Source organism: Nomascus leucogenys, chromosome 12 (genome assembly GCF_006542625.1).
Source record: "Nomascus leucogenys isolate Asia chromosome 12, Asia_NLE_v1, whole genome shotgun sequence".
Classification (NCBI taxonomy): domain Eukaryota; kingdom Metazoa; phylum Chordata; class Mammalia; order Primates; family Hylobatidae; genus Nomascus; species Nomascus leucogenys.
In genome coordinates, this window is record NC_044392.1 from 40,493,880 (window position 1) to 40,519,550 (window position 25,671).

A 25,671-nucleotide genomic window follows, 5' to 3' on the forward strand; every position below is an offset into this window, starting at 1 on the left:
AAAGCCGGTGGGGTGGACAGAGGAACAGTTTGGAGGTGGTGTCAAAGTAACATTCCATTTCTCTCCGGGTTTTCTCCCTTACCCTCCCATATTAATATGTGGTTTTCACTTGCCAAGAGGCAGGACCAAAGTTTCTGCAGCACCAAACTGCAGGTGCAGTTGCACCAAGCAACTTACATTCAAACAAACACAAAACCCCAAGCCAAGCCGGTCTCCGTAAATCCCACACCACGACTGCCTTTCCTACTTCCTCCTTAGAGGTACTTCTCAGCCCTCCAGCTCCAACTGAGAACCCAGCCAGTCAGGAAGTCGCTACTTCAGGAACACCAACCAATCAGGGGGCCGTCACCTGCTGAAGGTGCGGAATTCGTCTCCTGACGCGACAGTCTCCTGGGCCAATCAGAGGCAGCTCGTGTGGGGAAAGGCGCCATTGCGCGGAGGCGGGGAGTGGCGGCGGGGTAACACCTGGCCGAGGTGACTCTTTCTGAAGAGCAGCGGTTCCTTACACCAATCGGAACGTGCAGGGGTGGGGAGCTGGCCAATCAGGCGCGGAGGGCGGGGCAGGGCGGGGCTCCACCTGGCGGCTGGCTCTCAGTCCCCGCGCTGTAGTCTGCGGAGCTGTGTCTGTTCCCAGGAGCCCGTCGGCGGCTGTTGTGTTGGGAGCCTGATCGCGATGGGGACAAAGGCGCAAGCCGAGAGGAAACTGTTGCGCCTCTTCATATTGGCTATCCTGTTGTGTAAGTTCCCAGAGTTTCGGGAGGAATCGTCTGGTCGGGTCAGAGGTTGGAGGAAGGCTCTCCCCACGCCCCTAACCCGCGGGAGGGGAGGAGCTCAGAAACCTTCCTACACCGTTCTCCTAATTATCTTTTCCACCCCTGGCTGGTCCCTCTTTCACCACTCTCACAGCTGGGTGAGTGGCTGGCTCCCCTCCCCCACACTGGTGAGTTGTGACCGCACCCCTCACGGCCACCTGGAGGGAGCTGACCCATCTGCACACACCAGAGGTACACTCCTCGTCCTCACTGGAGAGGGTCGTCGGGCCAAGGACCCTTCCACACTCATCTACCCAGCGCGCGCTCCACACGCACCTGGGAACGGCCAGCCTGCCCCTCCAGCGCCCACCCAGCATCCACGAACCCCGATGCTTAGCCGGGAGCCTTGGCTCCTTTAAGGGTCCTCGGAGAAAATCAGATGGAGGTGGTCTGGGGTGGAAGTCTCTTTCCCTAGCTTTTGCTGAAGGAGTCTCTGGCTCCTCTGAATCTTTGAATTGCGGCGGTTGCTCTGGGAAAATGTCTGGGTGCACAGTCTAAAGAGGAAATGCAATAGAAACCTGAAATTTCTCTAAGCTCAGCAGAGGTTCCAGCGAAGTTCCTTTCTGGAATAACTACCTCAGGAGTCCTTAATACGTGTTGTTGACTGAGTGACTCTTCCCAGGGGGAGAGTGTATCTGTTGGTTGGCTGGATTCTCATCAGAGCCAGAGCTCTGCCCTCCCCCTGGCTGTGTATGAGAGTTTTTGTTTCCTTTGTAAACTCCCTTTCCTGAGGAACAATGAGGCTCACTTGCTAGGGCATGCCTCTGTCTCTAGATGTGTTTGTGTGGGGCTGAGCGTTTAGTCGGTTGGTTTGTGCGTTAGTCAACCTGTGGCAGCACCTGTGTGTTTATCTGTCTGATTCTTGAGTGTGCGTGTCGTTGTGTGAGTTGTGTCAGTATGTGTTCTACATGAGTCTCCCCCTACCCCCAAGGTTCTTGTTTTAGAAAGTGTTAAATAAATGAATGATTACAATCAGTTTGGTGTATGTAGATTCCCTGCCCTTAGATGGATTGACTGCTCATTTCTACCTTATCACAACATAAACCCTTGGGAGAGATTGGACCAGAGGCATATCTGGTCGTCCTCTTTTTATTTTACTGATAAGGAAACAGGTCCAAGAGGGGAAATGACTGCAATGACAATAGAGTTAGGCGTGGAACCTGGGAATGGAACCAAACCCTCTTGACTTGCTTTTCCTTTTTCCATTCTTGGATCCAGCATCTCAGGCAGCCTATAGCACAAGAACTGTTTGGGATACTGCTTCAGAATCTACTGTCTTACTTACATTTAAACTTACTTTCCCACTAGCTTCTTCATTCATGTCTCCCTTTTTTTTTTTTTTTTTTTTTTTTTTGAGACAGAGTTTCGCTTGTTGCCCAGGCTGGAGTGCAATGGCGCCATCTTGGCCCACCGCAACCTCCGCCTTCCGGGTTTAAGCGATTCTCCTGCCTCAGCCTCCCGAGTAGCTGGGATTACAGGCATGCACCATCACGCCCGGCTAATTTTTTTGTGTTTAGTAGAGACGGGGTTTCACCATGTTGGTCGGGCTGGTCTTGAACTCCTGGTCTCAGGTAATCCACCCGCCTCAGCGTCCCAACGTGCTGGGACTACAGGTGTGAGCCACCGCACCTGGCCATGTCTCCCTTTTATTCTACTCTTCGGGTTCCCTTTTCTTTAATTTCCCTTTTTTCCCTACCCCTTGCCATTTTACTGCCTGTATTTTAGAACTGCTAGTGACACCCATAGTCAATTTTTGGTTATGTGGTTCTGGTACTAAAGTTTTTTCTAACCTTTGTACTGTGCCAGTATTTTTCCCCTAAGCCCAGAAGTTTCTTCTGGGTGAGTGACGGTATTTATAACAGTGTTTGTCTGTGACAGTATTTGTCAGGCTTAAAGGCTTCCTGGAGCTGCTTCCTCCCTATCCTTTGCCACCGCTTCCTTTCTTTTTTCTCCCTCTAATTTCCTATATTATTTATGATAATCCTAAAATAATCATACTGGCATTGGAAGGGTCATGATAATACCATTTTGAGCTTGGAGGTGTCTTCAGGGAACCAAGCCTCAGTAGTACAGAGGGAACCTGAGATGTTGTCGCATTAGCCTGTTAGGACAGTGGGTCCTGGGAAGTGACATGTCCAGGGGATGGAGGAACTGACCTTGTAACTTTTAAATCAGGCTAGATCTGGGGTTGGGTTGGGGGAGGGGAGTGATTTGGTTAGTGCAAATAAGGATGGAAATGGGAGCTGGGCCACCACACCTGCCTTCTAGCTTGGCTTTCTCTCTGCCTTGTTTGTGATCTTAGGCAGTAGCTTAGTCTTTTCATCTGTAAAATAGGAGTAATACTTGTCCCACCTTTGTCATGAGGATCAACCAGGATAATAGTTACATTAAATATACATGAAGGGATTATTTTTGGCAGCTATTATCCCCTATGGATTTTGTGAGGATGGAAGAATGCCAGAATGCTGTCCCTAGCCGAGTAGGTAAAAAAGGAAGCAGGGAGATCCCAAATGGCCAGAGTCAGAAATCAAAAAGCAGGAGCTTTTTCTTGGGTGTCTAGCTTGTCCACTGTCCCTGAGAGGCGTGGATAGGTTGCCCATATGTTCTGCCTGTTCCTCATTGTGGGTTCTGCTGTCAGGGAGGAAGTAGAAAAGGCAAGATAGGACTGACAAGTCAGGCAAAGGCCTGGCCCCAGCTTGGGGAACCTAATGGAGGGGAAACCCTGACCCTGTGGGGCAGAGATCCAGAGGGTAGACACTGGGAGAGCTGGACTTGGGAAAAGTAAAACTGATGACCCAGAGTACTAGCCTCCCTTTCCCTAGGGAACCTGTCCCTTAGAAACGGTTCAGCTGTCTACCAGGTAGGGAGAGACACAGTGGAGGTGAGTGTGGATAGGTCAACTTACAGTGTAACCACAGGGGAGAGAGGGAAACCTGGGTTAGAATGCTGGCATTTGCTCCCCTGCCCTTTCTCGAGTGTGGTATCATCACTGAAGAGTTCCGGGTGGGCAGGGCAGAACTGCTGCCCTGCATCTGGGTCATTCTCTGAGTCCCAGTGTTTCCTACTGATGTTTCTGACTCAAGCCCTTCTAGCTTTGCCCTTTCAGGGGCAGGCATACCTCAAAACCATAGACTGGTGAGTCACTCCTCCTTTCCTCTCCCTCTACTCCCAGGAGTGAATTGTTCCCTCCAAACTAGAAACTGGTGACTGGCACTTCCTAGTTCTACCTGGAACTAGGAAATGAGTGGCAGTGGAATTCCAATGCCCTTTAGTCTTTGCCTTCTGGCTCCAGATCACTTTTTTTTTTTTTTTTTTTTTTTTTTGAGACAGAGTCTCATTCTGTTACCCAGGCTGGAGTGCAGTAGCATGATCTTGGCTCACTGCAACCTCCACCTCTCAGCTTCAAGCGATTCTCCTGCCTTAGCCTCCCCAGCAGCTGGGACTACAGGCACGCGCCACCACGCCTGGCTAATTTTTTGTATTTTTTATTTATTTTTTTTTTGAGACAGAGTCTCGCTCTGTTGCCCAGGCTAGTACAGTGGTGCGATCTCGGCTCACTGCAAACTCCACCTCCCAGGTTCACGCCATTCTCCTGCCTCAGCCTCCTGAGTAGCTGGGACTACAGGCGCCCACCACCACCCCTGGCTAATTTTTTCTATTTTTAGTTGAGACGAGGTTTCACCGTGTTAGCCAGGGTGATCTCGATCTCCTTACCTCGTGATCTGCCCGCCTCGGCCTCCCAAAGTGCTGGGATTACAGGCATGAGCCACCGCGCCTGGCCCCTAATTTTTTGTATTTTTAGTAGAGACAGGGGTTTCACCATGTTGGCCAGGCTGGTCTCGAACTCCTGACTTCAAGTAATCCTCTTGCCTAGGTCTTCCAAAGTGCTTGGGATTACAGGTGTGAACCCCTGCACCTGGCCACTCCAGACCACTTTTACCTCACCATGTTGCTCTTCGGTTCCTTTGTGATCATGGCTTGTGGAGTCTCCAGCCCAGTTCTTTTTTTTTTTGAGACGGAGTCTTATTCTGTCACCCAGGCTGGAGTGCAGTGGCATGATATTGGCTCACCACAACCTCCACCTCCCGGGTTCAAGTGATTCTTCTGCCTCAGCCTCCCGAGTAGCTGGGATTACAGGCACCTGCCACCACACCTGGCTAATTTTTGTATATATTTAGTAGAGACGGGGTTTCACCATTTGGGCCAGGCTGGTCTTGAACTCCTGATCTTGTGATCCACCTGCCTCGGCCTCCCAAAGTGCTGGGATTACAGGCGTGAGCCACCGCGCCCGGCCTTCCAGCCCAGTTCTGATTCAAGATAGAGCTACTGTGATTTTTAAAAAAAATATTTATTTAGAATAGGTTAATTGACATGGTTTTATAATTAAAATGATATCAAAGGGGTGGGATATCTCATTCCCATGTTGCTCTTGTTCACCCCAAGCCCCAATAGTTTCTTATGTCTCTTCAGTGTTTCATTTTACAGATACAAGTATATATAAATAATACTTGTTTTTTCTCCCCTTTCTGACACAAAAAGAGGCATACTACATATATCCTACATCTTGCTTATATATATATATATATCATGGAGTTTTGTTTTGTTGTTGTTGTTGTTGTTTTTGAAACAGGGTCTCACTCTGTTGCCCAGGCTGGAGTACAATGGCATGATCATAGCTCACTGCAGCCTTTTTTTTTTTGAGACAAAGTCTTGCTGTGTTGCCCAGGGAGGAGTCCAGTGGTGTGATCTTGTCTCACTGCAGGCTCTGCCTCCCAGGTTCAAGTGATTCTCCTGCCTCAGCCTCCTGAGTAGTTGGGACACAAGCATGCACCACCATTCCCGGCTAATTTTTGTGTGTGTGTGTGTGTGTATATATTTTATATATATATATATATATATATATATATATATTTTTTTTTTTTTTGAGATAGAGTCTGGCTCTGTCACCCAGGCTGGAGTGCACTGGTGCAATCTCGGCTCACTGCAGTCTCCGCCTCCCGGGTTCACGCCATTCTCCTGCCTCAGCCTCCCGCGTAGCTGGGACTACAGGGGCCCGCCACCACTCCTGGCTAATTTTTTGTATTTTTTTTAGTAGAGACGGGGTTTCACCGTGTTAGCCAGGATGGTCTCCATCTGCCGACCTCGTGATCTGCCCACCTCGGCCTCCCAAAGTGCTGGGTTTATAGGCGTGAGCCATTGCACCCAGCCTTTTGTATATATTTTTTTAATTTTTTTTTTTTGAGACGGAGTCTTGCTCTGTTACCCAGGCTGGAGTGCAGTGGCACGATCTTGACTCACTGCAAGCTCCGCCTCCCGGGTTCACATCATTCTCCTGCCTCAGCCTCCCGAGTAGCTGGGACTACAGGCGCCCGCCACCATGCCTTGCTAATTTTTTTTGTTGTTTTTTTTGTATTTTTAGTAGAGATGGGGTTTCACCATGTTAGTCAGGGTGGTCTTGATCTCCTGGCCTTGGGATCTGCCCGCATCGGCCTCCCAAAGTGCTGGGATTACAGGCGTGAGCCACCGTGCCCGGCTAATTTTTGTATTTTTAGTACAGACGGGGTTTCACCATGTTGGCCAAGCTGGTCTTGAATTCCTGACTTCAAGTGATCCGCCTGCCTTTGCCTCCCAAAGTGCTGGAATTACAGGCATGAGCCACCGTGCCTGGCCTCACTGCAGCCTTGACCTCCTGGGTTCAAGCAGTCCTCCAGTCTTAGCCTCCTGAATAGCTGAGGCTATAGGCAAGCGTGAGTGGTGAGCCATACCTGGCTAATTTTTAATTTTTTTAGTACAGACAGGGTCTCATCTGTTGTACAGGCTGGTCTTGAATTCTTGGCTTCAAGGGACTCTTTTGCCTTGGCCTTTCAAAATGCTGAATGACAGGTATGAGTCACTACACCTGGCCCATATTGGTTTCTAGGGATTGTGGCCTTGGCTGTTAGGATACATCCCATCCCCCTCCAAGTCAGCTGAGTTCAATTTGCACTTGTTCTGTGGACACATAAATGGGCAACACAGGTTTCCACCACACCCAGAAATAGATTTAAATGCCATGCACATTTTATGTGATAGGAATAATGAGACTTGTTTATTACATCTGTTAGGTTTGACTAGAGACCCTGGGGATCTCTAAACTCAAACCAGTTTCTGTTTCAGAGATTCAGGAAAGACCTAGATGACCTTGCGTCCAACATAATTGAGGATGAGGTTTCACTATTGTGTGAGGGTTGTGGAAAGCAGTATGAGTGAACACATACTGTGAGAGTGGACACACACTAGGGTTTTCCTGGCATTGAAAACCCAAGAGTTCATCTGCCTGGACTCCCTGATAAGCAGGGTTTCTGTCTAAAGTCCGGCTGTGTCATTTGTTTCACAATGTCGGGGCGGAACAGGAGGAAGCAGCTGGCTGGCAGGAAGTGGATGCTGGGCCCCTGAAGTAAGTCCTGGGCAGGCAGGCTCGACCTTCCCTTGCACTGGGGAGATGGGGTGGTGGGGGAGCTGAGCAGGTAGAACCGGAAATTCTGCAGAGAGGGCGGGAGGGAGCCAGGGAGTGAAAGCGCGCCTGTCTTACCCTGCCATTACCACTTTCTGCCATCCTCAGAGGGCCCGAGCCAGCTGATCGACATCACTGAAGGTGCAGCCAAGGAGGGCTGTGTAGACATAGCCTAGCCTGTTGTTGGCCTCACAGAGCCTTCCTCTCGCCCACACATTTCTAAACTGTTCTACCCCAACCCCTGGAAAGGCCCTTCCCTGTGGAACTTCCCTGGCCCAGTGGAGCCTCTTGATCTTTACGAGGAGGCCAACCCTTGTGGGAGTTACTTCAGTCTCTACAGGGTGAGTGGTGGGGAGGAAGGGGAAAACCAGAGTGGAAACTCTAGGTCCAGGTTCTAATTATATTGCAATGTGAAATTCACTTGTTAATCCAACAAACATTGGTGTTTACTATGTTCTGAGCACTGTGCTAGAGATTAGGGGGAAAACATGAAGTTAAACTGGGTATGCTGTAGCTGGTGGGGTGAGGAGGCCCTGACTCATCCTTCCCATTGCAGGGCTCCAGCTCCCTGGCAACTGGGGGGTATGGTGAGTCTCATATGCCCAGAGGGAAGTTTGGATGAATTCTTAGAGAAAACCAGAAAGAGACTGGTTGACTGTTTTCCCTCCTTTTCCCCCTCCTCCTCTTTCTTCTTTTTTTTTTCTAAATGAACAAGACACCAGGGCCTACTTGAGTTTAGAGGATGGGAGGAGGGTGAGGATAGAAAAACTACCTTTTGGGTACTTTGCTTATTAGCAGGGTAATGAAATAATCTTTACACCAAACCCCAATGACATGTAATTCATCTATATAACAAACCTGCATATGTACCCCTGAGTCTAAAATTAAAGTTAAAAATAAATAAATCGGCTGGGTGCAGTGGCTCATGCCTATAATCCCAGCACTTTGGGAGCCTGAGGCGGGTGGATCACCTGAAGTCAGGAGTTCAAGACCAGCCTGGCCAACATGGTGAAACCCCGTTTCTACCAAAAATACAAAAATTAGCCGAGCATGGTGGTGGGTGCCTATAATTCTAGTTACTTGGGAGGCTGAGGCAGGAGAATCGCTTGAACCCAGAAGGCAGAGATTCCAGTGAGCTGAGATCATGCCATTGCTTTCTACCCTGGGTGACGAGAGCAAAAACTCTGTCTTAAAGTAAATAAATAAATAAATAAATAGATATAATTAATTCAAACTCGACACAAAAGCAACTCAAGGAAAATTCTTTTTTTCTTTTATTTTTGTAAAGATCAGAGCCTCTCTCTTTTTAAAATTTCTTATATTCTTTTTTATGTTGTATTTCTTCTTTTATTTTTTGTTATTGATATCCCTGAGGCATAGAGATGGGATCTTTCTATGTTGCCCAGGCTGGTCTTGAACTCCTGGGCTCAAGTGATTCTCCCATCTTGGCCTTCCAAAATGCTGGGATTATAAGCATAAGCTGCTGCACTGCACCTGGCCAGAAAATTCTAATAATTAACAGGATATCTGGAAAAAAACTAAAGCTTTCTTAGTAAAGTAGTGGAAGGAAGTAGGTCCTTTTCTGTTATGGGTCTGACCTGACCCTTCACATACAAGGGATGGTTGTTGGTGGGTTCTGTTAAAGAGTCTGGAGGCGTCTGTCTTCTGTGACCATCTTCTCACCCCAGCAGTGCTTTGGTGCAGTTCATTGAGCACCTCCTCTGTGCAAAGTAGTGCTGGGAGCTGGGGAAGGATACAAGCAGAACTCAACAAACTGAAGACACGTATTGACTAGGTAGAGTACAGACCAGCGTGTGCCAAGGGCTGTCAACAAAGTACAAAATGTTTTAGGAGCATAGAGGAGAAGAGAGTAACTTTTTAAAAAGATAAGTTTTTTGTTCTATTAAAAAAAGTGATACATGCTCAATATAGAAAAATAGGAAAATGCAAAGGACTATGGAGAAAATAAAATCACATGTAATTCTATTATCTAGAGATAAACACTTATTACTGGTGTTTCATTCTAGTCTTTATGAATTAATGTGTGATATATGTCTATATTTCCTACAAAATATACTTTTTTTTTTTTGAGACAGAGCCTCGCTCTGTCGCCCAGGCTGGAGTGCAGTGGCGCAATCTCGGCTCACTGCAAGCTCCACCTCCCAGGTTCACGCCATTCTCCTGCCTCAAACTCTCCGAGTAGCTGGGACTACAGGCGCCCGCCACCACGCCCGGCTAATTTTTTGTATTTTTAGTAGAGACGGGGTTTCGCCGTGGTCTCGATCTCCTGACCTCGTGATCCGCCCGCCTTGGCCTCCCAAAGTGCTGGGATTGCAAGCGTGAGCCACCGCACCCGGCCAACTTTTTTTTTTTGTTTTTGAGATGGAATCTCGCTCTGTCACCCAGGTTGGAGTGCAGTGGCACAATCTCGGCTCACTGCAACCTCCACCTCCTGGGCTACAGCAATTCTCTGCCTCAGCCTCCCAAGTAGCTGGGATTACAGGCGCCCACCACCACGCCTGGCTAATTTTTTTGTATTTTTAGTATAGACGGGGTTTCACCATCTTGGCCAGGCTGGTCCTGAACTCCTGACCACCTGCCTCGGCCTCTGAAAGTGTTGGGATTACAGGTGTGAGCCACCGTGCCTGGCCCAAAATATACTTTAAGGTCCTTTCTATATTATTCCTAAAGTATGACTATATCATAATTTACTTATTCACCTTTTGTTGGGCATTTAGATTTCTTTTTTTTCTTTGCTATACTAAATAACATTAAATTGGCTGGGCATTGTGGTTCATGCCTGTAATCCCAGCACTTTGGGAGGCTGAGGCGGACAGATCACTTGAGGCCAAGAGTTTGAGACCAGCCTGGCCAATGTGGTGAAACCCTGTGTCTATCAAAAGTACAAAAATTAGCTGGGCATGGTGGTGTGTGCCTGTAATCCCAGCTACTTGGGAGGCTGAGGCAGGAGAATCTCTTGAACCTGGGAGGTGGAAGTTACTGTGAGCCGTGATCGCGCCACTGCACTCCAGCCTGGGCGACAGAGCAAGACTCAGTTTCCAAAAAAAAAGGACAATGAAACCTAAATAACGTTAAATTGTTCTTGTACATGAATCTTTTTTTTTTTTTTTTTTTAAAGATGGAGTCCTGCTGTATCACCCAGACTGGAGTGCAGTGGCATAATCTCAACTCACTGCAACCTCCACCTCCCAGGTTCAAGCAATTCTCCTGCCTCAGCCTACCAAGTAGCTGGGATTCAGGTGCCTGCCACCATGCCCAGCTAATTTTTGTATTTTTGGTACAGACGGGGTTTCACCATTTTGGTCAGGTTGGTCTCAAACTCCTGGCCTCAAGTGATCCGTCCGCCTCAGCCTCCCTAAGTGCTGGGATTACAGGCGTGAACGACTACACCCAGCCAAAATCTTTAAACTTACCTTTGATTGTTTTCTTAGGCTATATTCCTAGAAATTGGGGTGAGATTAATTTTGACTGAGGAACGGTATAACAGATCAATAGACATTTGAACAGGATCTTGAAAGATACATGGGATTTCCTTGCTTGTCCAGTAAAGTTACATATAGCATAATAGTTTTAGAGCCTCAAAATCAGGCAGAGTTAAGATTCCTACCTTGCTGTTTGTAGCCATATGGTTTGGATCAACTGTTTTGTTTTTTGTGTTTTTTTTTTTTGAGACAGAGTCTTGCTCTGTCACCCAGGCTGGAGTGCAGTGGCTTAATCTCGGCTCAATGCAACCTCTGCCTCTTGGCTTCAAGCGATTCTCCTGCCTTAGCCTCCCGAGTAGCTGGGATTACAGGTGCCTGCCACCATGTCCAGCTAATTTTTGTATTTTTAGTAGAGACGGGGTTTCACCACGTTGGCCAGGCTGGTCTCGAACTCCTGATCTCGTGATCTGCTCACCTCGGACTCTCAAAAGTTCTGAGATTACACGTGTGAGCCACTATGCCTGGCCTGGGTCGACTGTTCTAAGCCTCAGTTTTTTCTTTTCTTTTCTGTTTTTTTTTTTTTTTTTTTTGAGACGGAGTCTCGCTCTGCGCCCAGGCTGGAGTGCAGTGGTGCAATCTCGGCTCACTGCAAGCTCCGCCTCCCGGGTTCACGCCATTCTCCTGCCTTAGCCTGTCTGAGTAGCTGGGACTACAGGCGCCCACCACCACGCCCGGCTAATTTTTTGTATTTTTAGTAGAGACGGGATTTCACTGTGGTCTCGATCTCCTGAACTCATGATCCGTCCGCCTCGGCCTTCCAAAGTGCTGGGATTACAAGCGTGAGCTACCGCGCCCGGCCTCAGTTTTTTCATCTGTAAAATGAAATGATAACGATAGTACTTCAATGGTACTTGTCTCATAGGGTTTTTTTTTTTTTTTTAGAGTTTAGTGAGAAAATGCATATAAAGCCTAACATTAATAATATGCCACTTCTACAATTATGCCATTGGCAATCATAAGACCCTGCCAGATTCATGAGGAGGAAACATTTTTTTTTGAGACAGAGTCTTGCTCTGTCATCCAGACTGGAGTACAGTGGCACAATCTCAGCTCACTGCAGCCTCCACCTCCTGGGCTCAGGTGGTTCTCCAGCCTCCCAAGTAGCTGGGACTACAGGTATGCACCATGCCTGGCTAATTTTTGTAATTTTTATCATGTTGGCCCGGCTGGTCTTAAACTCCTGACCTCAAACAATCCACCCACATCGGCCTCCCAAAGTGCTGGGATTATAGGCGTGAGCCACCGCACCCGGCCCATGGGGAGGAAACTTAACTTAGACTCCACCTCAGTCACAATGTAAGTAGAGCATGGGGGAGGAGATAAATATATAGATAGATGTGGCTGTTTTGGAAAATACTATTTGCCACAGTTGTTTCATTATTATTATTCAGGTACATAGTAATTTCCAGGAATTACATCCTCAGTGTTACAGGCGTTCGTGGGCGTGCATGACTGCAGCTGGTTAATTTTTTTTTTTTTTTTTTTTTTTGGTACAGATGGAGGTCTCACTGTGTTGCCCAGGCTGAGAAAACATTTACTGAATGTCAACTTGTACCAGTTTTATTATGCTAAGTGTGGGATACTCAGAATATTCAATAACACATGGTTCCTTTTCACTTGGGGTTTACCATGGGAGACATGCTTGTACACAGATGATATCATTATAATGTAGAAATTGCTTTGACAGTGTTTTGCATGGGATAATTAAAGCCTAGGAAAGAGGCTTAGGTGAGGCTATAGTGAGGACTGGGCATGTGGGAGGTCATTTTCCAGAAAATAATGTGGATGAATACTGCTGCCCAGATAAAGAGAGGAAAAGGGTGTTCCACGTAGCAGAAATAGCATGAGCAAAGGCAGAGATTGTGAAACAGCCCAGTCTTTGCTAGGAATTTTAAGTAGTTTTGTATTGCTAGAGGGTAAATTGCAACAGTAGAGTGGGTGATGAAGATGATAACCTTATCAAGGGGTCAGATAGTGCTGGAAGAAAGTTCCAGCACTTCCAGGGAGGAGAGAGGGAGGTGGGCGTTTGGCAGAGTATAGGGATTATTGGAACTTTCTTAGCTTGCAGAAAAATTTGGATTTTATCATATAAGCAATGTAGAATCATCAAAAGCTTAAAGGAGGTGTCAGATTTGCATTTTTAGGAAGACTGTACAGTATAGTGTAGCATTGTATAGTCTCTGCAGTTGGACTGCTTTAGTGTGAATCTGCACTACCACTCACTGTGTGGCCTTAGCCAAGTTACTTAACTACTCTGGGCCTCAGTTTCCCCATGTAAATATGGGTGATAACGATAGAATCACCCAACTCTAAAGGCTGTTGCAGGGATTAAATTATATTACATATAATATGCTTACAACAGTGCCTCAAATATAGTATGTGCCCAATAAATGCTAGCACTTCATCCAGTAGTGGAATGGAGAATGGACTTTCTTTTTTTTTTTTTTTTTGAGGCGGGGTCTTGCTCTGTCACCCAGGCTGAAGTGCAGTGGTGCCATCTCAGCTCACTGCAAGCTCCACCTCCCGGGTTCACGCCATTCTCCCGCCTCAGCCTCCGGAGTAGCTGGGACTACAGGTGCCCGCCACCACGCCCGGCTAATTTTTTGTATTTTTAGTAGAGATGGGGTTTCACCGTGTTAGCCAAGATGGTCTCGATCTCCTGACCTCGTGATCCGCCTGCCTCGGTCTCCCAAAGTGCTGGGATTACAGGGGTGAGTCCCGCGCCTGGCTGGAGAATGGACTTCCTATACATGGGCCCAAAACCTGAGCAGGCCAAAAATCTATTGATGCCTATAACTTTGTGGCTTTTCTTGTTGTGAACTTAGAGAAAATTAAACTTGACAATGGAAAGGATGGAATTTCCTTTTATTATTGGTTTACCACGTACATCAGTAGGACATTTGTATGTGTGTGTACAGTATGGTATGTATGGGCCCAAGGTTAAGTGCAAAAGGGGGGCTGTGAAGAGGCAAGGGAAAATATAAAATAGATGAGGAGTATGGACAGGGAAACTGTGAGTGTCCTGATGTAGATTGGATTCAGTGAGAGCAAGCTCCTAGCTCTGCTGGTACATCTGTGAAGGTTCTAGAGAAGGGGCCGCCTTTCCAAGGCAGCCGCAATAACAGGAGATACGGTTTGGTAGGCTGGAGTAGGCACTTTTCAGGCTTTATTTATATGTCTTGTTGAAGAAAACACTGAAGTCAGAAAGAAGTATGTGTACAGAAGGGCCTATGAACAGATGATGATAATCATAAAATATAAACTTATTTGGGGCTTCCTGTTCAGACACTGCTCTAAGCACTTTATTTGTACAGTATTAGCTTGTTTAGCCCTCAGAACAGCCCTTTGATGTAGAAACTGTTATCCCCATTTTACAGATGGGTAAACTCAGATTTGAAGAGGCCAAGTGGCTTGTCCAGGTCACATAGCCTAGTAAGTAACAGAGCTGGGATTTTTTTTTTTTTTTCTTTTCTGAGACAGAGTTTCTCCCTTTTTGCCCAGGCTGGAGTGCAATGGCGCGATCTTGGCTCACTGCAACCTCTGCCTCCCGGGTTCAAGCAATTCTCCTGCCTTAGCCTCCCAAGTAGCTGGGATTACAGGCATGCACCACCACACCTGGCTAATTTTGTAGTTTTAGTAGAGACGAGGTTTCTCCATGTTGGTCAAGCTGGTCTCGAACTCCCCACCTCAGGTGATCCACCCGCCTTGGCCTCCCGAAGTGCTGGGATTACAGGCATGAGCCACTGCGCCCAGCCTTTTTTTTTTTTGAGACGGAGTTTCTTGTAGCCCAGGCTGGAGTGCAATAGCACAATCTCAGCCCACTGCAACCTCTGCTTCCCGGGTTCAAGCGATTCTCCTGCCTTAGCCTCCCAAGTAGCTGGGATTATAGGTATGTGCCACCACACGCGGCTAATTTTTACATATATATTTTTTAGTAGAGACGGATTTTTGCCACGTTGGCCAGACTGGTCTCGAACTCCTGATCTCAGGTGATCCACCTGCTTCGCCTCCTAAAGTGCTGGGATTACAGGCGTGAGCCACCACACGCAGTCTGGTTCCAGGGGCCTGTTCAAGAATGAGAAGGGGAATGTGGACCAGGATGGCCGAGGTGTCCTATGGTGAATGGGAAGGGCATGGTGATAAGGCTGGCCTTGACTCATGATGTGATAGGCAATCACAATAGACCTTGGGAGTATTGGCACAGTCAGGTCACAGGCCGACATAGTGAATCCTGCAACACAGGTGGGTGGGAGGACAGTAAGGCGGAGGTTCATGTATTTGAAACAAAAGAACAGAAGCCCAGACCAGGTGATGGCAGTGCAGATTAATGAAGAAAAGGGTAATATGCCTGTAGCCCAATGTGTTTGTGTATATGTGGTATGAATGTGATGATCTGAGAGGACTCAACAGAGAACTTTAGCTAAACCCAGAAGTGGTGGAGGAACAACCATCAAATTCTTATGTTGTGATTTGTGTGTATATGTGTGTTTATTTCAAAGGCTAGTTTTTAGTCTAATTAGATGTTGCTGTTTATTTGGGTGGTGCCATAGGTTGGGTTCTTGGGAAGCTGACTCTGAGATGTCAATAATCATACAAGACATTTATTAGGGAGTGCACTTGGGATCCATGCCAGTGGGAAGGAGGGGAAGGAAGCAAGGTTGGACAGAGGGAGAGGCCAAGTTTGCGTTGTAGTCCCGGTGAGGCCTCAGCCTATCCCACAGATAGCTTTGGAACAGAAGTGCCCCCCCATCCTTTTTTTTTTTTTGAGATGGAGTCTCGCTGTGTTACCCAGGCTGGAGTGCAGTGGTTCGATCTTGGCTCACGGCAACCTCCGCCTCCCGGGTTCAAGTGATTGTCCTGCCTCAGCCTCCCAACTAATTGGGATTACAGTTGCCCGCCACCATGCCTGGCTAATTTTTGTATTTTAGTAGAGATGGGGTTTCGCCATATTGGCCAGGCTGGTTTCAAACTCCTGACCTCAGGTGACCTGCCCGCCTCAGCCTCCCAAAGTGCTGGGATTACAGGCTGTTGAGCTGCCATGCCCAGCCTATTAGCATTCTTAATGAGAGTTGAGTAAGAGACTTCCACAGGCATGGTGGCTGACGCCTGTAATCCTAGCACTTTGGGAGGCCAAGGCAGGAGAATTGCTTGAGCTCAGGAATTTGAGACCAGCCTGGGTAACATAGTGGGACCTGGTCTCTACAAAAAAATTGTAAAAGTTAGCTGGGCAGGCCGGGTGCGGTGGCTCAGGCCTATAATCCCAGCACTTTGGGAGGCTGAGGCGGGTGGATCACTTGAGGTCAGGAGTTCGAGACCAGCCTGGCCAACATGATGAAACCTTGTTTCTACTAAAAATACAAAAAATTAGCCAGGCATGGTGGCTCGTGCTTGTAATCCCAGCTACTCAGGAGGCTGAGGCAGGAGAATTGCTGGAACCTGGGAGACAGAGGCCTGTAGTCCCAACTACTTAGGAGGCTGAGGTGGAAGGGTCACTTGAGCCCAGCAGGCCAACACTGGGCCCTAAGCAGTAAGCCATAATCGTGCCACTGAACTCTAGCTGGGGCAACAGAGTGAGAAAGGGGGGAGGAGATAGGGGAGGTGGGAGAGGGAGGGGAGGAGGGAGGGGAAGGAGGAAGGAGGGAGGAAGGGAGGAGACTTATGTGTCCTCAGGAAGAATTTTCAATTTAATAAAAGCTACTTGGTTTAATTTCTGTATCTATTATTGTTATTATTATTATTTTATTTTTGAGACAGAGTCTTGCTCTGTCACCCAGGCTGGAGTGCAGTGGCACAATCTAGGCTCACTTCAGCCTCCACCTCCTGGGTTCAAGTGATTCTCCTGCCTCAGCCTCCCGAGTAGCTGGGATTACAGGTGCGTGCCACCACCCTCGGCCAGTTTTTGTACTTTTACTAGAGACGAGATTTCGCCATGTTGGCTAAGCTGGTCTCGAACTCCTGGCCTCAAACGATCTCCCCACCTCGGCCTCCCAAAGTGCTGGGATTACAGGTGTGAGCTACCGTGCTCAGCCTCCATATCTATTATTACATTTAAGCATAAATTTGACATTAAAAATATAATGGCAAATATATAAATAAAATCATATCATTAGAAATATTTTATTAGTTTTTCTTCATTAAACCAATGGTTTTTCTAAGAAACAGCTCGGTTTTCTTTTCTTATGTTTTTTAGAGACAGGGTCTTGCTTAGGCACCCAGGCTGGAATGCATTGGTGTGATTGTAGCTCACTGTAACCTCACACTCTTTGGCTTAAGTAGTCCTTTTGCCTCAGTCTCCCAAGTAACTGGGCTACAGGCATGTGTCACCATGCCTGGTTAATTTTTTTTTTTTTTTGGGACAGAGTCTCACTTTGTTGCCCAAGCTGGAATGTAGTGGCACAATCTCAGCTCACTGCAACCTCTGCCTCCCGAGTTCAAGTGATTCTCCTTCCTCAGCCTTCCAGGTAGCACGCGCCACCACGCCTGGCTAATTTTTGTATTTTTAGTAGAGAGAAGGTTTCACCATGTTGGCCAGGCTGGTCTCAAACTCTTGACCTCAAGTGATCCGCCCTCTTTGGCCTCCCAAAGTGCTGGGGTTACAGGTGTGACCTACCGTGCCCAGCCTATACCCTTCTTTTTTGAAAACCATGCTATATGGCCAGGCGTGATTGTTCACATCTGTAATCCCAGCACTTTGGGAGGCCAAGGCAGGAGAACTGCTTGAGGCCAGGAGTTCTAGACCAGCCTAGGCAATGCAGCAAGACTCCAGCTCTTAAAAAAAAAAAAATTCCAGCCTGGACAACATGGTGAAACCCTGTCTACTAAAAATACAAAAAATTGCCAGGCGCGGTGGCTCATGCTTGTAATTCCAGCATTTTGGGAGGCCAGGGCGGGTGGATCACCTGAGATCAGGAGTTCGAGACCAGCCTTACCAACATGGAGAAAACCCATCTCTACTAAAAATACGAAATTAGCCGGGCGTGGTGGCGCCTGCCTGTAATCCTAGCTACTAGGGAGGCCGAGGCAGGAGAATCTCCTGAACCTGGGAGGCGGAGGTTGTGGTGTGTCTAGATAGCGCCATTGCACTCCAGTCTGGGCAACTAGATCGAAACTCCATCTTTAAAAAAAATAATAATAATACAAAAAACTAGTTAGAACTAGCTAGGCGTAGTGGCGGGCGCCTGTAATCCCAGCTACTCAGGAGGCTGGGGCAGGAGAATCTCTTGAACCTGAGAGGCAGAGGTTGCAGTGAGCCGAGATCACACCACTGCACTCTAGCCAGGGCGACAGAGTGAACTCTGTCTCAAAAAAAAAAAAAAGAAAATTAGGCCAGTCGCCGTGGCTCATGCCTATAATTCCAGCACTTTGGGAGGCTGCAGCGGGCAGATCACTTTAGGTCAGGAGTTTGAGACCAGCTGAACAACATGGTGAAACCCTATCTCTACTAAAAATACAAAAATTAGGCCAGGTGCAGTGGCTCATGCCTATAATCTCAGCACTTTGGGAGGCTGAGGCGGGCGGATCACCTGAAGTCGGGAGTTCGAGACCAGCCTGATTAACATGGAGAAACCCCGTCTCTACTAAAAATACAAAATTAGCCGGGCATGGTGGCACATGCCTGTAATCCCAGCTACTTGGGAGGCTGAGGCAGGAGAATCCCTTGAACCCGGAAGGTGGAGGTTGCGGTGAGCCGAGATTGTGCCATTGCACTCCAGCCTGGGCAACAAGAGCAGAACTCTGTCTCAAAAAAAAAAAAAAAAAAAAATTAGCCGGCATAGTGGCAAGCACCTGTAATCCTAGCTGTTTGGGAGGCTGAAGAGGGTCACTTGAACCTGGGAGGCAGAGGCTGCAGTGAGCTGAGATAGTGCCATTGCACTCCAGCCTGGGCAACAGGAGTGAAACTCCGTCTCAAAAAAAAAAAAAAAAGAAGAGTATAATAAGAGAAAAAAAGGGACATAGGAGTAACTTACATCTTTAGTCTCTTATCTATAAAATGGGAGAGAGAATACTTATCTGGACTAATTCATAGTGTTATTATATCAGATTGAAATACATGTATACAAATATTGTCTAAACATTAATGCCAAAATTTAAAAAAAAGAACCTAAAAGACTTTAGAGCACATCTATTTCATATTTCAGAGAGGAAGGGGAGTCTCAGAGGTCAAGAGACCGTATTCAGTTATGTGCATAATTAAGTAAAGGAAAAATGTACTTGAATTTAACAGATGTGCTTGAATTCTACAAACATTTATCTAAGACAGGGTCCTGACTTGAAGCTATAAATAAAAGGATATTTCATGAATTTGACTTTGAAAACATGAATGAGAATAATCGTGTAAGTGCAGGTTTGTAGCTGCATCATGTGATCCCAGAATCCCTGGTCACTGGTTCTTAATTTGACCTTTGTGGGTCCCTCCTATGAACCCTGATGCACTTCCCCCATATTATTTAATTACCCTTGTTGCTTCTCCCTTCCTCCACCCAGCACACACTACCTTTTCTTTTCTTTCTCCATTTGGCAAGTAGAATATTCTAATGAGGTGATCTGAACCCACTTCTAGTGCAAGCTTCACCTCAGAACCAGTTGTGTGATTTTTTTTTTTTTTTTTTTTTTTTTTTTTTTTGAGATTGAGTCTTGCTCTGTCACCCAGGCTGGAGGGCAGTGGCGCGATCTCGGCTCACTGCAACCTCCACCTCCTGGGTTCAAGCGATTTTTCTGCCTCAGCCTCCCAAGTAGCTGGGACTACAGGTGTGCCACCATGCCTGGCTAATTTTTGTATTATTAGTAGAGATGGGGTTTCACCATATTGGCCAGGCTGGTCTCGAACTCCTGACCTCATGACCTCCCCACCTCGGCCTCCCAAAGTGCTGGGTTTACAGGCCTGAGCCACTGCGCCTGGCCCCTGCTGTGTGATCTTAGGCACATTTACTCCTTGTATTCTCAGTTCCTCATGTAAACTCGGGATAATAACACACGTCTTGCGGATCTGTCATGCTTGTTTCCAGGATCAAATGATGCAACGTGTCATAATGTACGCGAAAACACTTTAAAAAGCACCACATGCTCCACAAATGTCGAGTATTATTATTATCCTCATTATGGCTCTGCCCTTCCCTTCCATCCCTTGCCTCCAGCCCTGCTGGCTTCCTTCCAGGATTGTCTTGACAAGTGGCTGCAATCATTTGTTGAGAAGCTTTCTCTCAACGGTGAAATGTCATTCTGGAAGCTGCCCTTGGACTAGTAGAAATCTAATTAGATTATTGGGAGTCACAGAGAGAAAAATTAGAAGCAAAAGAAACTGCATTCCCATTGATAAAAGAAGTATTAGCCGGCAATTGTAGCAAAAAGCACTTAAAGAAGACATTTAGGATCATGGTGACAAAGTGTGAGAGCCAGAGGGAGCATGAGTCTGGAATCCCTTCCTCTTAAGGTCTGTGAATGGAGAAGCCCTGTCCACTGGGTCTGTGACTCCCTCTTCCTGGCATTTCTCTGTCCGCTCCTGACGGGGCCCACCTCTTTCTTTCTTCTCAGGCTCCCTGGCATTGGGCAGCGTTACAGTGCACTCTTCTGAACCTGAAGTCAGAATTCCTGAGAATAATCGTGAGTTGGGAGGGGCCGTGGAGGGTGTGAGGGTGAGCAGTTGCCGGCCGCCTGGGGACCTAGAGAGCACCCAGCCCAGCCTGCAGTCTGGGGCTGTTCCCCATCTCGTGTATTTGCTGCTGCTTCCTCCTTCGGCTCATTTTGACCCTGTCTGCAGCTGTGAAGTTGTCCTGTGCCTACTCGGGCTTTTCTTCTCCCCGTGTGGAGTGGAAATTTGACCAAGGAGATACCACCAGACTCGTTTGCTATAATAACAAGATCACAGGTGAGTTGCTTCTCCTCCTTTCTGATTGCCTAGGTTGTGGAGGGATTATCATGCCTGGATTCTACGGTCCAGACTTTGTGCCTTTATCCCAGGGCACACCCTGGGGCTCAAGTCCTCATGGCCTTCCTACCCCCCTTTCTGGGGGAAGAGGAGCACACTTGCGTACCTTGGATGCCCCCCTTCATCAGACTCCCTTAGCTCTCCAGTTCACTCTGTCCTTGCCCTTGCCTCCTCTTGTGGTAGCTTCCTATGAGGACCGGGTGACCTTCTTGCCAAGTGGTATCACCTTCAAGTCTGTGACACGGGAAGACACCGGGACATACACTTGTATGGTCTCTGAGGAAGGTGGCAACAGCTATGGGGAGGTCAAGGTCAAGCTCATCGTGCTTGGTACGTGCCCCATGTCTTCTGGGTAGGCCCGGAGTTAGTTACTTCTCATAGCAGGCTCTGCTGCGCTTTGGAGCTCTTTGATGGTGAGAATACCCACAGGTGGGCTGTTCAGAGTCCTGGAGCTGCCAGAGAGGGGATGAGCCCCTGGTTAGGTGGCAACCAGGGGCATGGTGAGGGCAGGAGGCTCGAGCCGAGTAGATGGGGTACCATTCTAGTTGGTTACTTAGACTCAAGCAGCCCCCACCCTGTACTCAGCACCTTCTGTCTTTCTGTTCCACAGTGCCTCCATCCAAGCCTACAGTTAGCATCCCCTCTTCTGCCACCATTGGGAACCGGGCAGTGCTGACATGCTCAGAACAAGATGGTTCCCCACCTTCTGAATACACCTGGTTCAAAGATGGGATAGTGATGCCTACGAATCCCAAAAGCACCCGTGCCTTCAGCAACTCTTCCTATGTCCTGAATCCCACAACAGGAGAGCTGGTATGGATGGGCTGGTGGTGAAAGATGTGTGGGGGATGCAGTTATAGAACCCCAAAAGGTGGGAGGAAGAACAGGCAACAGGGTGAACTTGGAACTGGGGTCAAGAGACATTAAAAAATGACTATTTTGCTTCTTCAAGCAGGAAGCCAATTTGTTTTTCTTCCTCAGGTCTTTGATCCCCTGTCAGCCTTTGATACTGGAGAATACAGCTGTGAGGCACGGAATGGGTATGGGACACCCATGACATCAAATGCTGTGCTTATGGAAGCTGGTGAGAGTTAGGGCTTGAGCCCAGACCTGGGGTGGGGATTGGGGTCTGCTTTTCATCCTGCCATTGGTGATACTGTAGGTACCGTGAGTGAGTATCCCCATGCCTGACTTCTCATTTGTGTCTCGCAGTGGAGCGGAATGTGGGGGTCATTGTGGCAGCCGTCCTTGTAACCCTGATTCTCCTGGGAATCTTGATTTTTGGCATCTGGTTTGCCTATAGCCGAGGCCACTTTGACAGTAAGTATCTGCCCCCAGAGACTCTCCTTTGAACTGCCCCCATCCCAGGGCCTGGCATGGGTGTCATCTGAGTACTGACTCTGATACTATGCTCATGTGTGTGGGTGTTGTCCCCTGGGGAACACTGAACACCCATCTAACACACACCAAGAGCTGGGGGCCTGCCCCTCCATCTTCCCAAGCCATGCTGTCTTCTGTCCTGCTGACACTCATGATCCCATTTCTTCTCTTTCAGGAACAAAGAAAGGGTGAGTGAGGTGCTGTCCTGGGGTTCTCCAAGTTTGAGAGCATGGATGCATGTGGTTTGAAGCCGAAGTGGGCCTGGGGGAATGGGGTTGAAGGCAGAAGAAACCAGTTTGGAGGGAAGGCATTTGGATATCCAGCCCTTTCTCTGTGGTCTTGGCCCTGGGCCTGTTATCCCCACCCATAGCTTTCTGCTGCGCACTCTGTGCTTCTGTAGCATTCTCGGTTCTGGCCTTTAAAGTTGGCAAGGAGAGGTTAATAAGCACCTAGGTGGCTGAGTGTCTCCGTCTTCTGGCTTGTTCACAGGACTTCGAGTAAGAAGGTGATTTACAGCCAGCCTAGTGCTCGAAGTGAAGTGAGTATGCCTTCCCTGGGCAGGGGTGGGCCACCTGGGGCTGGAGTGAGGAGATTTCTAGCCCATGTTTATGTGTTTTGGGGATTATCAGCTAAAGAAGACTATTGAGAGTTGACTGGATGTTTTATTTCTGCAGGGAGAATTCAAACAGACCTCGTCTTTCCTGGTGTGAGCCTGGTCGGCTCACCGCCTGTCATCTGCACTTGCCTTACTCAGGTGCTACCGGGACTCTGGCCCCTGATGTCTGTAGTTTCACAGGATGCCTTATTTGTCTTCTACACCCCACAGGGCCCCCTACTTCTTAGGATGTGTTTTTAATAATGTCAGCTATGTGCCCCATCCTCCTTCATGCCCTCCCTCCCTTTCCTACCACTGCTGAGTGGCCTGGAACTTGTTTAAAGTGTTTATTCCCCATTTCTTTGAGGGATCAGGCAGGAATCCGGGGTATGCCATTGACTTCCCTTCTAAGTAGACAGCAAAAATGGCGGGGGTCCCAGGAATCTGCACTCAACTGCCCACCTGGCCAGCAGGGATCTTTGAATAGGGATCTTGAGCTTGGTTCTGGGCTCTTTCCTTGTGTACTGACGACCAGGGCCAGCTGTTCTAGAACGGGGATTAGAGGCTAGAGCGGCTGAAATGGTTGTTTGGTGATGACACTGGGGTCCTTCCATCTCTGGGGCCCACTCTCTTCTGTGTTCTCATGGGAAGTGCCACTGGGATCCCTCTACCCTGTCCTCCTGAATACAAGCTGACTGACATTGACTGTGTCTGTGGAAAATAGGAGCTCTTGTTGTGGGGAGCGTAGCAAATTTTCAGAGAACTTGAAACGAAAAAGATTTAAAACCACTGCTCTAAAGAAAAGAAAACTGGAGGCTGGGCGCAGTGGCTCGTGCCTATAATCCCAGAGGCTGAGGCAGGTGGATCACCTGAGGTCAGGAGTTCAAGATCAGCCTGACCAACATGGAGAAACCCTACTAAAAATACAAAATTAGCCAGGCATGGTGGTGCATGCCTGTAATCCCAGCTGCTCAGGAGCCTGGCAACAAGAGCAAAACTCCATCTCAAAAAAAAAAAAGAAAGAAAAGAAAGCTGGAGCTGGTGGCTCAGGCCATCACCCTTCCCTTGGCTGGAACTACTGGACAGACCCTTTTGAGATGTGCCTGTGGTGCTGTGGAGATGTGTGTAGTGGTCTTAGCTCTTTGTTGAGCTTGTGTGTGTGTTGTGTGGTCTTAGCTGTATGCTGAAATTGGGTGTATGTTGGAGGGCTTCTTAGCTCTTTGGTGAGATTGTATTTCTATATGTTTGTATCAGCCGAATGTCGCTGGAAATAAAACCTTGGTTTGTCAAGGCTCTTTTTTGTGGGAAGTAAGTAGGGGAAAAGGTCTTTGAGGGTTCCTGGGCTCCTTTGTACACAGGAAAATGCCTCAAAGCCTTGCTTCCCAGCAACCTGGGGCTGGTTCCCAGTGCCTGGTCCTGCCCCTTCCTGGTTCTTATCTCAAGGCAGAGCTTCTGAATTTCAGGCCCTCATTCCAGAGCCCTCTTGTGGCCAGGCCTTCCTTTGCTGGAGGAAGGTACGCAGGGTGAAGCTGGTGCTGTACTTGGGGGATCTCCTTGGCCTGTTCCACCAAGTAAGAGGAGAAGGTACTTACTCTTGTACCTCCTGTCCAACCAGGTGCATTAACAGACCTCCCTACAGCTGTAGGAACTACTGTCCCAGAGCTGAGGCAGGGGGATTTCTCAGGTCATTTGGAGAACAAGTGCTTTAGTAGTAGTTTAAAGTAGTAACTGCTACTATATTTAGTGGGGTGGAATTCAGAAGGAATTTGAAGACCAGATCATGGGTGGTCTGCATGTGAATGAACAGGAATGAGCTGGACAGCCTGGCTGTCATTGCTTTCCTCCTCCCCATTTGGACCCTTCTCTACCCTTACATTTTTGTTTCTCCATCTACCACCATCCCCCAGTCTATTTATTAACTTAGCAAGAGGACAAATAGAGGGCCCTCTTGGCTTGATTTTGCTTCTTTCTGTGAAGGATATACTAAGTGCGACTTTGCCCTATCCTATTTGGAAATCCCTAACAGAACTGAGTTTTCTATTAAGGATCCAAAAAGAAAAACAAAATGCTAATGAAGCCATCAGTCAAGGGTCACATGCCGTTAAACAATAAATTTTCCAGAAGAAATGAAATCCAACTAGACAAATAGAGCTTATGAAATGGTTCAGTAAGGATGAGTTTGTTGTTGTTTTTTGTTTTGTTTTGTTTTTTTTAAAGATGGAGTCTCGCTCTATCACCCAGGCTGGAGTGCAGTGGTGTGATCTTGGCTCACTGCAACCTCCTCCTCCCGGGTTCAAGCCATTCTCCTGCCTCAGTCTCCTGAGTAGCTGGGATTACAGGTGCTAATTTTTGTATTTTTAGTAGAGACAGGGTTTCACCATGTTGGTCGGGCTGGTCTCAAACTCCTGACCTCTTGATCCGCCTGCCTTGGCCTCCCAAAGTGATGAGATTACGGGTGGGAGCCACCGTGCCTAGCCAAGGATGAGATTTTTAAAGTATGTTTCAGTTCTGTGTCATGATTGGAAGAGTAGGAGGGTTATGGAAAAGGTCATGGGGAAGCAGAGGTGATTCATGGCTCTGTGAATTTGAGGTGAATGGTTCCTTATTGTTTAGGCCACTTGTGAAGAATATGAGTCAGTTATTACCAGCCTTGGAATTTACTTCTCTAGCTTACAACAGACCTTTTGAACTGGAAAACACCTTGTCTGCATTCACTTTAAAATGTCAAAACTAATTTTTGTAATAAATGTTTATTTTTCACATTGAGTTTGTTTAAATCCTGAAGTTCTTACCTTAAGAGAATTGGGACTCCTAGAGTGATTGGACATTCAAAATATTCCTGATAGTCTTGTTAATTAAGAGATTAGGATATCTTTCCATTACCTTGATAATTACATTTTAATTTAGCTTTTTCCATTGGCCTGTGTTTAAATGCGAATAACCCCACAATGGACATTTCCTAT

General features: G+C 47.6%; 1 protein-coding gene across 3 annotated transcripts in view; it reads left to right on the forward strand.

Annotated features, from left to right (window-relative positions):
* Positions 1-454: 454 nt before the first annotated feature.
* Positions 455-25,671, forward strand: part of F11R (F11 receptor) — a 32,955-nt gene continuing 7,738 nt past the window's right edge. The window contains exons 1-11 of one of the 3 annotated variants that reach the window (XM_030824100.1): positions 455-526; positions 635-737; positions 20,340-20,408; positions 20,566-20,673; positions 20,917-21,063; positions 21,344-21,546; positions 21,715-21,817; positions 21,946-22,053; positions 22,289-22,301; positions 22,603-22,651; positions 22,788-25,474. In XM_030824100.1, the coding sequence (XP_030679960.1) occupies positions 674-737; positions 20,340-20,408; positions 20,566-20,673; positions 20,917-21,063; positions 21,344-21,546; positions 21,715-21,817; positions 21,946-22,053; positions 22,289-22,301; positions 22,603-22,651; positions 22,788-22,823 (900 nt within the window). In that variant the 5' untranslated portion in view covers positions 455-526; positions 635-673 and the 3' untranslated portion in view covers positions 22,824-25,474. The other 2 variants (XM_030824099.1, XM_030824098.1) reach the window with 2 other exon arrangements.